The following is a 15,768-nucleotide window of genomic DNA, read 5'->3' as shown; positions in this document are numbered from 1 at the left end:
ACTATTTTGTTCATAAGGCGCTTAGTGTCATTGTGTACGTAGTTTATATTAAATTATCGCTTTGCGTTTCTGTTCCAAATTTCCCATCCTAAAACACTTATTGAATGGCAGCTCTTAAGTACGCCGGCATGGACGATACTGACAGTGAGGACGAGTTACCTCCTGGATGGGAGGAAAGATCAACGAAAGATGGATGGGTCTACTATGCAAAGTGAGTGCACTTCGTCAACCGCGATTAACAGTCATTGGCACATGTTAGTTTGCCTTTTAAAAGTGTGTATTTGCAGGTATTACACGGAAATGAGTCTGCAAAACTGGATGACGCATATAGCATAATTTATTTTAAGTGTGCATATGCTCTGCGGTAGTCTTTTATCTAATTGATGTTTTTGCTTTGTGTTCATAGAGTAATTGCAATAAAATAGACAGATGCAATGACATTACATTTTCTAATTTTGTGTGCGTGTGTGTGTGTGTGTGTTATAAGCCACGACGAGATGAGAACACAATGGGAACACCCTAAGACTGGAAAGAAGAAACGTTGTGCTGGAGGTTTGATTTTTCTACTCCACTACAGAGAGTATTAGCGTTTCATTACAGTTTTTATTAAATTGTTGTAGTTGGTGTTCTTGAATATAATATCCCACAAAAAAGTATGTCATGTATGTTCTTATGTCAAACAGATTTGCCATATGGCTGGGAGCAAAACACCAATGAGCACGGTCAAACAGTTTATGTCGAGTAAGTAGATTCATCATCATGCAGAATATGTTTGGTATGAGTAAAATTGATTTGTTTGTCTGCAATTGTAAAATTACTGAATATAGATGTATTTTTTGTACAATATTTTTCCTATTGCCAGTCACATCAATAAGCGGAGCACTTACTTCGACCCCCGCCAAGTGTTTACTGTGGAGGATGTGATGGTGAAGCCAAAACGCTATGATGGTAACTCTGCAGCTCTGGAGATCCTTCAAGGTCGGGATCTCTCGGACAAGGTGGTCCTGATTACTGGCGGCAACTCTGGCATTGGTGAGTTCTATTTATGCACAGTTACAAAGGCATCTTGACTTTAAAAAAACCTTACGAGTTTTTTTCAGTTTTCAGTCTTCTAAATGATTGCAGATTTGGAATCCTTGTTGAATTCCCTTTCCATCAATACTTGTTTTGTAAAAATCAACCCAGTTGTTCCTGAGGATCTCAAGGATTGTGACCACACTTCTTTTTGCCAAAAATGTCAAAATTCAATGGGCGCTCCCAAACCCATGCTCTGATTTATCTAAAATTTGAGATCTAGTGTTGTACCATCACTATCAACAAATATAACAATTTCATTCAAATACAATAATAAAGTGTAATTGCATATCCACTAAGCGGTGTTAAAAAAGGAATGGATGGTTGGAAAAGAAATGTGGAGAGAGGCTATGTTCCTAATATTCGTTGTTAATTGATCTATTTCTTTCTTTTTTTTTTCTTTAAAGTTAATCAGGATACAATGTTATGCAGAGGTGTACCTTTTATATTTATTTTGTAGACAATTTCTTCTTTAGGGATTATTTCTACTTGTTTGTGGAGAGTTGTGGGGGTTGGAAAGATTTTCTTCTTCCTACGTCGGATGTAACAGAAAATAATTAAGAAACATTTGCCAAAGTAGAGATGTCCGTATACATTTTTGGTAAAGTCTGAGCGTGGTTATATGCGTTCAGCAGTTTTAGGTTGTAAATGTCTCCAGTTCTTTTGCTGACGTCACACCAGGACATGGGCGAGGGCGGGTGGCATATCGATCTTGATGATGGAAAGGGTCGGTCCAAGATTGGTTATTTACTTATTTTAAAAAAAACAATTGAAATTGCAAGTTAGTTTTGTTTTCCTGATTCCGAAATATAGAAAGAGATTTTTTTCAAAGAGAAAAATGGGCCATCCGGGCCACATAGTCCATCAAGTGTCATGTCACAAGGCTTCTTCTGTCTCTGATCCTGCTATTAACTGTGCGCTTCTACAAATGCACCACTGGGTGGCAGCGTAGTATCGCACGATAAAAGTTTGCGTCACAGCCGGGCATTCATCAGCATTAGCCTCCAAAGTGTAAGACAGCCTCAACAAATCACCGCGTAATGCCGAACATGACTGTATTGAAGTTCATTAGCTGGGCTGAATTGACTGTCATTGTTAATCGCAACAAATGCACGTATAGCGTGCCAGCACAAGTGTAAGTCACCATCAAATCCCTTGGAAACAAATGCATTTCCTGTTGGTTTTAGTTTGAACTTTGAACAGAGCATAGTGTTGGTCTCCCCTTACAAACGTTGTGCTTTGTTCGGGACGGATAACGACAGCTCTGGGGAAATCAAATCAACATAAAATGCGTAATTGTCTTTATATTCAAATGCTTTGTAGAAAAGAAGTGTTGCAGTGCTGTCTAATTGCTGTATGTACATTATGAGATGGGGCACTATAGTAGATTTACAGCTGCCTTGGGACCTTGATGGAACAATGGAGCTTCTGAACTTAATTGCCTCCCTATCCTTGATGTTTCTCCCATTTATCTGTCGAGGCTCATATTAACAAATGGATTGTGTAAAAATGATATGCAGTCTTATGCAAATGTGTCTTTTATTTTAATTCAAATATTTTCACTGTCAACAGACTAGAGAGTGAATGAACATGGTCACCTTTAATAAACTACACTGTGATTGAAATGTATCTCCCTCTTTTAAAATTCTAAATTATTTCTTGTATATTCTTTCCCCTCAAATTATTTTTTGCGCATTTGGTATCCATCACAGAGAATGAACGCTGTCCGAAGACATCCCGCGTCACACCGTTATTAATACTTACTGTATCGTACAAATGGAAAACCTTTAAGAAACACATTTCAAGCATTGTGTACATCATCCATCCATCCATAAATTTTCCGAACCGCTTGATCCTCACTAGGGTCGCGGGGGGTGCTGGAGCCTATCCCAGCCGTCTTCGGGCAGTAGGCGGGGGACACCCTGAATCAGTTGCCAGCCAATCGCAGGGCACACAGAGACGAACAACCATCCACGCCCACACTCACACCTAGGGACAATTTAGAGCGTCCAATCAGCCTGCCATGCATGTTTTTTGGAATGTGGGAGGAAACCGGAGCACCCGGAGAAAACCCACGCAGGCCCCGGGGAGAACATGCAATCTCCACACAGGGAGGCCGGAGCTGGAATCGAACCCGGTACCTCTGCACTGTGAAGCCGACGTGCTAACCACTGGACTACCGGGCCGCCCTGTGTACATCATGTTAAGTTTTATTAAATCAGGCTCTCATACCCTTTTGATTTCATGACAAAAAACTCAAAATAATGCCCTGCGATTGGCTGGCAACTGATTCAAGGTGTCCCCCGCCTACTGCCCGGAGACGGCTGGGATAGGCTCCAGCACCCCCCGCGACCCTAGTGAGGATCAAGCGGTTCGGAAAATGGATGGATGGATGGATGGAACTCAAAATAATCTAACTGGCGCCCTACTCTGCCCAAATTGGATGATGTAGGGGAAAAAAGTCTGGCAATTTTTTTGTTGTTGTACATCTGTCTAGTATTCAGTGGGTATAACGTCTGCAAACCACTGTTCAAATGCAAGTGTTTTGTGATGTAGAAAAGAGACCAAGGTAAATAATTTCAGATGATTCCACATTAAATGTGACCTATAGCCTGTACAATTCAACAAAAAATTCTGAATTAACCAGACACATTCAAAATTACATTAAATGAGAGTCAGCACACACCTGCCTTTGCTTAACTCCCAATAAAGTTCAGATGTTCTAGTAGTTTTTTCTTTCCACTTTTTTTTTTGTTCTTGTTGCCATTTAGCTGAACCTTGAAGGTTTTGTGGTCACACTGTGTATTTTGAGCTGTTCATAATTTCCCTAACTTTGTCTAAGACCCAATTTCATTTATTTTTTCAAATGAGTCACACAAGTTATGGTGGGAGAAGTTATGAAATTTAGAGAGGTGTCAGTGTTTTAGAACTCAAAAATCTGGCATTTGATTATGTGTCGAGAGTCATCAAAATGTATGAGTGAGGGGGTACTCGTGGTATGACAAAAAGGTTTGGGGGTACACGAAACCAAAATGGTTGGGAAACCACTGCTATACAGTGTAATTTGAAGCAAACATTCAAGGGCTTTTGAATAAAAACGTGACTACATTCTGCAACCTGAAAAGCAGATTATTACTCTGAAATAAAATGTTTAGAAAAGCTGGAATGATCGGAGGGCCTGTTGTATAGTTTTCACCACAAGAGTGCACAAGAGGTCCACACTGTCGCTAAGCCTTCAAATTATCCAAATTGCTTTGCAAATGTCCAATTTTGCTTTTAAAAACATCATAATGAGAAGCAGAGTCTGTGTTTAACTTTTTTTTTTGTGTTTGTGCGCGGGTGTGATGCATTTAGTCCATATGTAATCTGCTCTGAATAGAACCAAGAAATAGCTTTTTCTCCCGAGAATTATCAAACATTGTGCTTACAAGACAGCGACATTTTAAATACTTATTATACCCATATTAACATAACCTTTGTTTTACTCGACCACGTCTTAAATATGCAGCACCTCGTAATTAACAATACTCTTATAGTAATTGCTTCTACTTGTGTGCTCCTTTGACATTCCACCAGTGAAATGTGGTTATGCCAATTGGCTGGACCCACTTAGCATTTTAATGGCATCAATAGTGTTTTAATCCAAGTGTCAAGGCTATTTCCATTTTCTTGAGTACGTATTTCTCCGCAGGGGAATGTGACATTTTTATTAGGAATGAAAGGATATTATTTAATTAGCACATTTACATTTCATGTCTTTAGTTTAGTTTCTTAATGCACAAGGAAGAAGAAGAGAGAGAGAAAGGGGGAAAAAAACGACGTATGGGAGTTTATTTACGCATGAAATGTCAGATTTTGTGGCCGGCCTTGAAGGAGAGTCACACTGAGAGTAGGGACACTTAATTCGCTCTGTTTTGCCGAGGTGATCACGACGGCGGATTGCCCCCCCCCCCACATTAGTCTTCCTCACGCCGCTTTCCCATGTAAATTAAAAAGCACTACAAACCTGAATGGTGTTTTTAATCGTGATAATGGAAATGAATGATCTCATTTTGTTTTCTCTTTCTCCAGAGCCCTTCTCTCTCTCCTGCCTTGAAAGGTTTTCTCACTCTTATAGACCCGTGGTTGTACCTCCTCAATGATTTCTAAGTGGCTTTGACCTAGGCCCGAGCCCTCCTATCCATCCCCATTACACACACCTGCTCCAGTCCTAATTCCCCTCCGATGAAATAAACTCTTTGCTCATTTGCTGGTCAGGGCTCCATGGGACAGTTGTCCTTTAAGGACCACAGTCTTGTGAATATCATTTTTTTTGTTTGAGTCAGTAGAAGAGCGTGTTTATTTAGTTTAATATCAGGGTTTTTTTCTGTCTCAAATTGAGGCAGAGGTGGTACCACCCTGACCATGCACCGAGATGTGTATGCATTCTGTAAATTCAACCAACTCACTTTCTTTTACAGGAAACATACTTTAAGTTCAGAGTTTCAATGAGAACATGACTATTATCACGTTAAAGCATTCATTTATCATAACATACATAGAAGAATGATGGGCTCATAGTTTGCCGGGTGGGGCCACTTTTGTTTGAGATCATAGATTATTTTGAAGCTGCCTTCAAGCGCACTGTGGTCCGTGTCTACCTATGCTCCAGTAGCACGCTGCAATGTCCTCGGTAAAAAAAAAAAAAAGCAACACCCCCCCCCCCCAAAAAAAAAAAACCCAAAACCTTTCTTAAACTACATTATTTTAGTTTTTGTAACTTTATTAGTTGAGTGTTTTAAGGTATTACCATTTTAATATACTTCTCCTTTTCTCCTGCTGCTTTGTGAATGGCCATTACCTCATGTCTTTTTAATGTGTCCAGCCTATAGTTGGTTGTTGGCTGTCCCGCAAGGGAGTCAACAATTGCCTGCTGTGTTGGGGCGCAGTGCTTTTGGCATAAATAACAGTGCATGCCTTCCTTAGTATGCTAGAGCCAGGTAAAGTGATTTAGCCACTGCTTGTCAAAGCCACTGGCTCGTGTGTTTTTGGACAATTTGGAAAGAGGAATAAAAAAGAAATTTTCAAACACGGTCACAATGGCTTTGTGTGTTTCTGCTCTTAATTGGAAACGGACTCATGGAGCCTCGCAGAAGTGAGGTCGCTTTTTACAAAAGTGGCTGATTTTCCCTGCCACATCTGCAACGCTAAAAATCATAAACGTTACTATGACATGAAATCAACTTTTATTTGAATAAACAAGATGTGCTTGGATACAAAAAACCCCTGCAATATTTACCTGTTTATTGCATCTTCCATAAAGTGTCGACTGTTTGCTTTCAAATATTTATGGAATATTTTTGTTGAACTTGTGTGTTACATGACTGATTTTTTTTCATATTTTCTTTTACTCAAGAGCAGTGTTTATGTTCTAATTGTGGATGCTGTTTTCGTGACTTTTAATTACATCAAATGCACATTTTAGGAATAAAACCTATGCTTCAGTATTTTATAGTTAGTTATAGTGGTACTTGGAGTGCTAAGTGTTATTTTTAGGCGGTACTTTGAAAAAGTTTGAGAACCACAGCTCTACTAGATTTCAATTCATGGTCCTACCTGCCATGTGCTCTTGTTGTTTATATGCTGGGTCAATGCAGGAACTACAATAAATGAAGCGAGAAATGATAAGGATTTGGGAGGAAGCGCTTCATAATATTCTGCGTAGCTGTATACTTTTTCGAATGTTATTCATGAAAGACTAACATTGTTCCATGTTTGTGTTGATCCCAGTGTGGTGTGGGAGAGGATTAAGTGTCAGAGCTGGTGCTCTCCTCTCTCTGGATGGAGAGATCTCTAAGCATATTCAGTGAGTCGCAGCGTTGCGGAGAGCCTCGGTGTACAGATTAAAAAAAAAAATCGGCAGCCCGGCTTTGTGGCTGATCATTAGATTGAAGCAGATCTGTTAAGCATAACTGCCATTAAATTGGCTTCAAAGCTGTGGTATTTACCGCGCCACTGTTTATGAATAAGGACCCCCCTCAAAGACTGGCGCGGCCGTGCGTTAAAGCAGAGCGAGGGTAAGGAGGCAAATGCATTATTCATAGTGGGAGGAAGTAGATTGATAAAAAGATGTTCCCGGCGAGAGTGACGTGTCTGCGTCTTATTCTGTGTGTCCTGGAGCATCTCCGAGTGGCTGCCTGTGGCTTAGATGACATTCACAGTTTATCTGTGATCATATCCAGCGGTTTTATAGAATTTTGCCGAGATGTTTGTGGTGTGTGTTGGATTCTAGGCGCGTGAGGAAGTCAAGATTCTTTTTTTTCCTGGCTTTTTCAGTACCTTTTGTTTATTAGCCCAGCAATGAGCATGTCGCTCAGTTAGTCACATTAAATGCAACTTTCGAGAGATGTTTGGAGACCAGTCTGAAAGAGCTGATGTGATGTGAAGTGAGCTCAACCTTTGAACTTTTGTCTCCTATCGGTATTTATCTTTTGATCTGAACCCCAAATGCCTTCAGCATACAATAAAAACAAAGGAATTGCTGTTTCAATACTTCTGAAACGGACTGCAGATGCACAATGGTGAAGAATCACCACTCTAGTGTGTGGCAGCTAGGATTCGAATCTCAGATACTCTCCCACATTCTAAAAACATTGTCAGGTAATGCTGTGCAAGACCATGATGAGAGATTGTGTCCGGATTTTTTTCAGGAAGTTGACACGGAGGTTCAGAGCAAGGGTAGGGGGGTAGGGTTTAGACAGCAGGGGACAGGGAGGGGTAATAGAACCACTTCAGCGCTCTGGCCTGGAACAGCTCAACCTTGGGCAGTAATTACGAACCATACATCCCACTTTTGGGGTGACATCTCCCTCCTTATGGGCTAATGGAGGGGAATTAAATGGAATCTTAAAAGTCTGAAAGAATGGGTGTGTATTGAGGGGGGGGTTCCTTCTATCTTGGGGTAGAAGAACCAAATTTTGAAGTGTACATAGCACTGAGACATTGTGAAAAATTTCCCAAATCCATCAACGGATATTTGGTAGAAGTATACTCTTTTTCACATTCTGGCAATGGCTCTATATTTATGCCATGCCTCAATCAGTTCAGTTAAATGACAACAACAGATAAACAGCCTCACCTAGCCAAATGCTCAGCAGATGTGGCATCTGTAAAGCCGAAGTATACAGTGGCATTCAAATAAATTGATGATTTTTTTCAATGTGGAGCATTGCAGGCTATCAGTATGTAAAAATATACAATACAGTGTTCCCCCACATAGCCAAGATTCGCTACTCAGAGAGCTGTATATTTACAGATTTTGTTTTGCCTTGGAACCGTGAAAGTATTGCTTTGGGTCCCATTTTGTGGCATATCGGTGTCAAAGGTTGTTGTTGCCTGCATTGAACTGGGAGGGGAAATTGGGAGGTTAGTCTGCATGTGAGCGTTTGGGTGTGAGTTGTGCCCTACAGCAGCCTCTTGCGAGTGTTTTCATTTCTTATTTGTGGGGTTGACTGTCCAGCTCAAAACTGTCTACAAATGCATTTGGGCCTGCTGCGGTGATGGTCATGTGACGTTTCGTTTTAATCTTAGTACTATATACAACTGTATTACAAGATTTCTTGTTAAATGGTTGTGAGAATGCACCAACATGTACCAACCTAATTCCAGTGTGTATGTGTCAATATATCCATCTAGGAAAAATACACAAGTACACAAGATTATTGTCAAACAGGGGTGTCAAACTCATTTTTGTCGCGGGCCACTTTGGAGTTATTTCTTCCCTCGGAGGGCCGTTATATGACAGTGAAACCACATACATTTTTAATCGTCTCATCGCATTATTACTTGTACACAACAAATTGATGGATTACTAGTTTTGAAATCACTCAAGTCAGCTATAATAGTTTGTTCAATTATCGTTGAAGTGAGAGTAAACAAGGTAACAAAATTATTGCAAAATCTCAATGTTATTTGCTACACTGACAATGTGACATGTCGGTGCACATTTTAGCAAGGATCATGCACGTTGACACACATGATTTGCTTTCGTGGCCCACATAAAATGACATGGTGGGCCGGATCTGAGTTTAGAATTTAATGTAAAAATCTATTTACAATATTTCTGGAGATCATTTCAAAAGTGAAGTCATATTATTACAACACACAGGGCAGTATTTCATTATTTTATATTTGTATGTTTTTTTTTTAATGATAGTTTTGCTTATCGCTAACAGTTGAAAAGTCCAACTTGACCATCTTAAGAAAGATTTTAAATGAACACATTTGGTCGGAATTGGCCATCTGAAAAGTCGTCTCCCATGTTTTCAATGCATGTGTATGCAATTTTTGAAATGAACTTCTGAAACAAACTTTTTTACCACTATTTATTGAGATATACCCGTAAAAAGGGGTTTGTGGCTAGTTCGGATGAGATGTGAGAGTGAATGGCATTTTGCTCCATCAGTCTTGATGAGCCCCAAAAATGTACCATTAAACCTTCTAATGTGAAGGTCTGAGAATTTTAATGCGTAAACGAATTTGACTGCAGAAAAATAAAAACCATAGTCCAAGAGAAATAGAGAATTAAATTGTGTAATAAACTGTCACACATCCATAACATTCATTCCTCGCTTCAGAAGTAAGCACACGCGGGCAAAGACATTTTATACTTTGTCTTGCAGTTAAAATGGCTCTAATTCATATGAGAAGGGATTCTTTGTCAGCAAAGCAATGCAGTCTGTTGTCTACTCAAGTGTTGCGCTCTGAGCGCCTCTTGCGCTCTGCTGAGAGAGGACCGTGGGAACTTGACATATTTACCCACAGGTCTTGTAATGATCTCAACTGACTTGTGTTTGTCCAATTGTACAACAGAGCTTATTTTAGTTAAATGCCTCTTTGGATGCAGATCAAGAGTGAGCGGGAGCAGGCAGGCGGCTGCGGTGGCGGCGTTTGCCAAATAAAGCCGCTCGCTCACTGACTCGGCTGGTAATGATCTCATTACCCTGAGCCAATACACCTGTGTACGAGGGTGTGTGTGTGTGTGTGGGGGGGGGGGGGGGTCCAGAGAAGGGGTGGCAGGCCACGGAGGACAAACAAAGCGTGAAATCACTAAATCACACTCATTATTGGGGGTTGTGGGGGGGATATCTGAAGGGCCAGGATCCTAATGTGCCATGAAGAGCATTCGTTGCTTAATGGACATTTTACACCATTCTTTTATGCCATATAGTAAAACACATTTTTAGCAGTTGTGGTGCTTTTTCATTTTCTGATTAGTACAGTGTCAAGTACACCAGATCCAGCACCCAGCACTGCATATATATTTCGTAATGAATACAGAGATGTGATTCAAAAGAAAAATGTTGATATGTAATGGACTGATTTCTGCACTGTGTTTGCGCCCATGGTTGGGCATCTGTACATTTTTTCAGAGGGCGATGGAAATGTTTGCTAGGAAATAGCTGTGCGTTGAATTCTTGGGTGGAATCCACATTTGATTAATTGTGCCTTGAAGCAATTGAGACAAAACGGAGTACAGTACTCCAGCAGAGGGGCTGGGCTGTTGATTCTTCACTATCTATCAACTAGGGGTTGAACGACTAAAGTTGTTTTAATCTAATGAAGGTTGAGTCGTACTCGATTAATCAATGACTTTCATGGATTTCATGTCTCTTATATGTCAGTAAATGAACAAACAAAAAGTATTTGTAGAAAATAATTTATGCACCAATTGCATAATTCTGCCGCAGAGTTTGGGAGTCACTGCACTAGTCAGTCGCTCCTGGGCTACTCGTGCACCCTGAAAGACTCCGTGAGATGCATTACTTTTCCTTGAGCGAGGTAACCTGTAGTGCGATTCCACAGGCTGGCAGAATAGCACATTTTGTAAAACAGCTTTTGGCGACCTACCCGAGCAAAACTGAGAAAATAAATGCGCGCATGTGACCCCTCGTCATGTTCCATCATCAGACTACAGTGGCGAAACAGGCTCGCATTGTTGTACATTTGACCGAGAACTCATTTGAGCGTCACCCTCTCTGCCGCGTAGTCTGTAACAGCACCGCTCGGTCTCTTGTTATTTCACAATTAATGTCGAGCCCTTGTTATTTGTCAACGCAAATACACGGCTCCGGTGACGCCGCCTGTTGTTGCTGCCATATTCTAATTTGTTCTCCATTATGGAAAACACTGGCGCTCCTTAATTTCACTTTCATGGTGTGTACACACAACAAGTGAGGGGGAAGAGGCATTGTTGTTTACCAGCAGCCAGCGCTCGTGTCCACGTATCAAAGAATTCTTTTACTTCATGCTGTTTTTAGGTTTGAGAAAAAAAACCAAAATCACTCTTAACAGACCACACAGCATGGTATAATCGTTCATTTTTAACTTTTGGAGACAAGACAGAATCTGGCCTTTTCTTTTTTTGTCTTATGTGTGGTCTCACGTTTAAAAAAAAAAAATTGGTCAAGATGTTAAAAATCCATTTGTGTGTGTCCGGCTTGAGGTGAATGCGGGAGATGGAGTGAAGACAATTCTGGTGGCAAACCAACATGGTCTTAGAATTGTGAGTTCTCCATACTTATATGATTACACAGGAGAACAAGGAGCACTTTGAAGAACTTTGTGGAAAAAGCAAAATCATCATCCCTATTGGCCTGTGGGGGAACCCCCCCCCCCCCCCGCTTCACTCCCAAACAATATAAATCCAAGTTTTTGATCAAAAAAGTTCACAATCTCATTTGTTATAGACTCTCTATGAACATGTCCTGTTTATTGAATCCTGACGGTCTGTCTGCCTATTGAAATTATGTATTTAATCTCTGTCTGTGTCACTCTTCTCCTTCTCCCCCTGTCATGTTGTTTTTATTTTCCCCATTTCCCGCGGGTGGAATGATTGCTCTCTCCAGCGCAGTCCCCTCCATTACACCTAATAACGAGTCATATAATTTAATTCCATGCTTCACTTGTCAGCGCGGCACGCTTCCAATCTGACTCCAATTTTGGTTTTTAATAGATATTGGTCTTTAACACTCTCCTCACAAGTAGGCCTCCCAGTTTTGCTCTTAATGAAAATCAGATTAGGACCTATAATCTAATTACAGTTCATATTAATCCGCCCTCTGATACAGTCCTGCCTCGCGGTGTACCCTCTTTGCCACAATCATTTATGTTGGTAGTTTGTCAGTCAACGCGTTTGCCGGATACGTTCGAGTCAATTTAAAGGTGGGAGTTAGCAACGTAGCAGCTCTCACAAGACTGGCAGTAAATGTCACCGGAAATAAGAAAATACGGTGAAAGTTGATCTCGTAAATTAATTCAACCTACGGCTTGAAATGACCCATTTCGACTTGTAATTTGGAAATGAACTTCTCTGCCTTCTATCTCTTAGTTTTTGTCACTTTTATCGGTAGTGCGTGATTTGGCTGGAGCCACGCAGTGCTGTAGTCGCAGACTGATAAATTCTCTGGCTATCAGCCGACCGCGTTTCATTTCAGAACTGTGGCCTTATCAGTGGCCCTTTGATGCCCGCCAACTGTCACCACACTAAAGGTTCAGTTTGTGGTTGATTGTCCATTTGACTCCCTCTATTCTTAGCCGTGTTTGTCATAATTACCCCCATCAATGTATAATTACCAACATAATTAATATCCGATACCTCCCGTACCCCGTCCTATAATGAGCCGACATAACGAACGGGGCAATACCTTCTTCATAGCCAACAGTCACATCCTGAACTTTATCTTCTCGGCGAGAGGAAATAGACCAGAACCACAATAATTCAATCAGTGTCATCACTTCTGAGAGAAATGATTAGCTCTCTGCGCCGAGACCACTGGCTCACTCTGTGAAATAAATTACATGAAAACTTGATAGTGATTCTTACTGGCCCTTCCTCCTCCATTTGATCCGACCTCTGAGAATCACTTATCTTCCCCTTTGAAGCATCTCATTAAAAAAAAAAAAAATTATAATAATAAAAAGTAAAATACTGCTTCTGTCCTGATGTTTCAGGCTTTGAGACGGCCAGGTCTTTTGCGCTGCATGGCGCCCATGTTATCCTGGCCTGCCGAAACCTGTCCCGGGCCAACAAGGCCGTCAGCAGCATACAAGAGGATTGGGTAAGTTGCTCAGTGTAGCCTTAAATTTTAACTGTTGAATGGATAACAGGGTTCTACATTAACAGTGGCTCAATGACCTGAGGCCACCAATGATCAATTCCATATTTTGAGTTTGATCAACTTAAAATGATCAACCATCATTCATCTTTTTACCGTGAGGCGCACAGTTTTTTGTGCCTCAGGTTAAATCCTTCGATAAGGAATGGATTGGACAAGATAAACATCCCAGAAAATTTCAAATGTTTAAAATCCAGTTAGATTTTACACTGCAAAAAAATGAAATATTTTCTTAAAGGCTTAAAAAAATTCAGTATAAAGATACTACATATAAAATAATAATCAAAAGTCATATATCATGAATGAACAGGGCCAGTGCAGCTTCTGACAGGGCCACCAAAACATTGCTCATGGTGGCTCGACAAGGCGACCGCCCAAAAAGGCCTCAATGTAGGAACCTTGATAAATTAAGTTGATTTCAAATCAACTTTGCCTGTTGAAATGAATGAGTGTTTGAAATGAATGCATATGTTTGAATGATTTCTCACTGCAGCAATATGCTGGCATATAAATCTATCAATTCTCTAACTGTTGCATGAATGAACAACTTTGAGTATCTCATGCTCTCTCTGTGTGTGCGCACCTTGGTAACTAAATAATTTTATTCAAGAGATTTGAACAGGCGTCCGGGTTGGTGGGGCGCAGGGGTGAGAAGGAGCATCTGATAATTACCCAAGATTATTGCTTTAATATCGTTTCGCTTGCGACTCGTCCGCAGATTTACGAGTGTGGGAAAATAAACAAGTGAAATGCGGCCGCTGGAGCAGAAAGAATATGCCATTAGTGCTGGCTTGATTACAGAGAGCATCAGCAGAAGAGGAGGATGAGCCAGGCAAAACGAAAAAAAAAGAAACATTCATGAAAATGGAAGAGGAGATCTTCAGTGTTGGAATGCAACACAACCCCTAATTGAAGGATGCCCCTGGGGCTGGCAGTTTTGTTGCAAAAGCCAGTGCACACAGTCAAAGAATGGAGCAAAAGATTCTCTTGACTTACGAGTGACCCAATTTAAGTTTTTTCAAGATTTGTAATGCAAGCCAACATTTCAGTTACGAGCAAGCTTCATTGCCACCGCTTGAGTGACCTGAATGAAGACTGAAGCAATTCGGGTCCTGTAATGCCCTAGCATGTGGGCAAGGAGAGCCAAAGGTGCTGATGCACATTCGGATCTTTATTGAACAGGACAGTTAACTAGCAAATACAAAATGAGAACACTCACATGGAGCTGTGACTCCCGCTTTTGCTGCAACAAACTAGGGCCCTCAAAGGCACACATCCAACACACAAAATTACACAGCAAATCTTTTTGGGATGTGTGTGGGAATTTTCACATTTTCAATGAGAGGAACATTGACTATGTCCTACGGGATGTTATTGCGATGTTGTTGCGATGTTGGGGTTTTTTGTTGGGATAAAAGTGGGTTCCCTAGACAGCTGGAAATATTTTCCAATCCAGTCTTTTCATGTCCACATCGCCATCTCACAAATGCTCCTTTCTCACATCCTCTTAGGAACCACTTGGCAAATACCCAAAGTGCCTGCTTGTCTTGGTGTGTGTGAGATCATGTGGTTACTGGAGCAGACCATACAATATGACCAAAACTGCTAAATGCCTGATTTTCTATCTTTCTGTGTGGGGGCTATCACAAAAATAAAAACAAAAACAAAAACAAAAAACTTTGAAGGTTTGAAAAAAATCCTTATTTGTGCACCAGGCCTTAACCCTGGAGAACCCAAGAACAGTTTTCTTTTTTGGAAAATGATGAATTTTACATTAAATGCCTGCTATATGTTCACTGAACACCAAAATATATGTTTTTTCAAGTATTTAATGTTTTAATCCTAATTTAGGATGAGTGCCAAATTTGACCCCTTGGGATTTAAGGGTAGCATTTGAGTAGCAGAATTTATAGGGGTCAAATTTGACCCCGTGGGTTCTCCAGGGTTAAACACATTTTCAGATGTGGGCATATCAAAAATGGAAAAAAAAACTACCAAAACCTTTTCAGTAATCCCCAAAACAAAGTGCAAAACATAGCATAGATGGGCTAAAGAAACTCGCATCAATGTTGCAGTAGTTTAATCATGATGCACAAAGTTCTTTAACATTCGATCACTGTATGTTTTTAAGTACAAGGGGTATTGTATTTAAAAAAAAAAAAAAAAGTTGGAGTTTTTTTTGGGGGGGGGGGCGGCAGGAACGGATTAATGTTAATTCCATTCATTTCAATGGAGAAAGATTGTTTGAGAGATGATACGCACCACGAGACAATCAAATTAAGTTTTGACCTTGGACGAATTAAATTTTAAAATCAAGGTACGGCTCTTGCGAGGATTCACTGTACAGCTCAAATCCTGAATTATACTAACTGAAAGCCATTGGGTTCCGGAGATTCTAGTGTATGCTGAGTCCTCCAAAGTCCTCTGAAGCTTGCTTCCTTCTCAAACGGAATCTCCCCTCACCCCACATTTACAGGCTAATGAATAAAAGTCACAATATCAGAATCAATCTTTGCCCCTCTGCTGACATTATTAATAG

At 40.6% G+C, this 15,768-nt stretch overlaps 1 protein-coding gene across 2 annotated transcripts in view; it reads left to right on the top strand.

Annotated features, from left to right (window-relative positions):
• Positions 1 to 15,768, top strand: part of wwox (WW domain containing oxidoreductase) — a 169,154-nt gene that overhangs the window by 39 nt on the left and 153,347 nt on the right. The window contains exons 1-6 of one of the 2 annotated variants that reach the window (XM_086108935.1): positions 1 to 34; positions 112 to 211; positions 488 to 552; positions 684 to 741; positions 863 to 1,032; positions 13,066 to 13,172. The exon at positions 1 to 34 is cut by the window's left edge and continues 39 nt beyond it. In XM_086108935.1, the coding sequence (XP_085965061.1) occupies positions 129 to 211; positions 488 to 552; positions 684 to 741; positions 863 to 1,032; positions 13,066 to 13,172 (483 nt within the window). In that variant the 5' untranslated portion in view covers positions 1 to 34; positions 112 to 128. Of the gene's footprint in view, positions 212 to 487; positions 553 to 683; positions 742 to 862; positions 1,033 to 13,065; positions 13,173 to 15,768 lie in introns of both variants that reach the window. The other variant, XM_086108934.1, reaches the window with a different exon arrangement.

This window comes from Hippocampus guttulatus, chromosome 4 (assembly GCF_054856545.1).
Source record: "Hippocampus guttulatus isolate MCC_2025c chromosome 4, RoL_Hgut_1.0, whole genome shotgun sequence".
Lineage (NCBI taxonomy): Eukaryota > Metazoa > Chordata > Actinopteri > Syngnathiformes > Syngnathidae > Hippocampus > Hippocampus guttulatus.
This window is presented reverse-complemented; position numbering and strand designations above follow the sequence as displayed.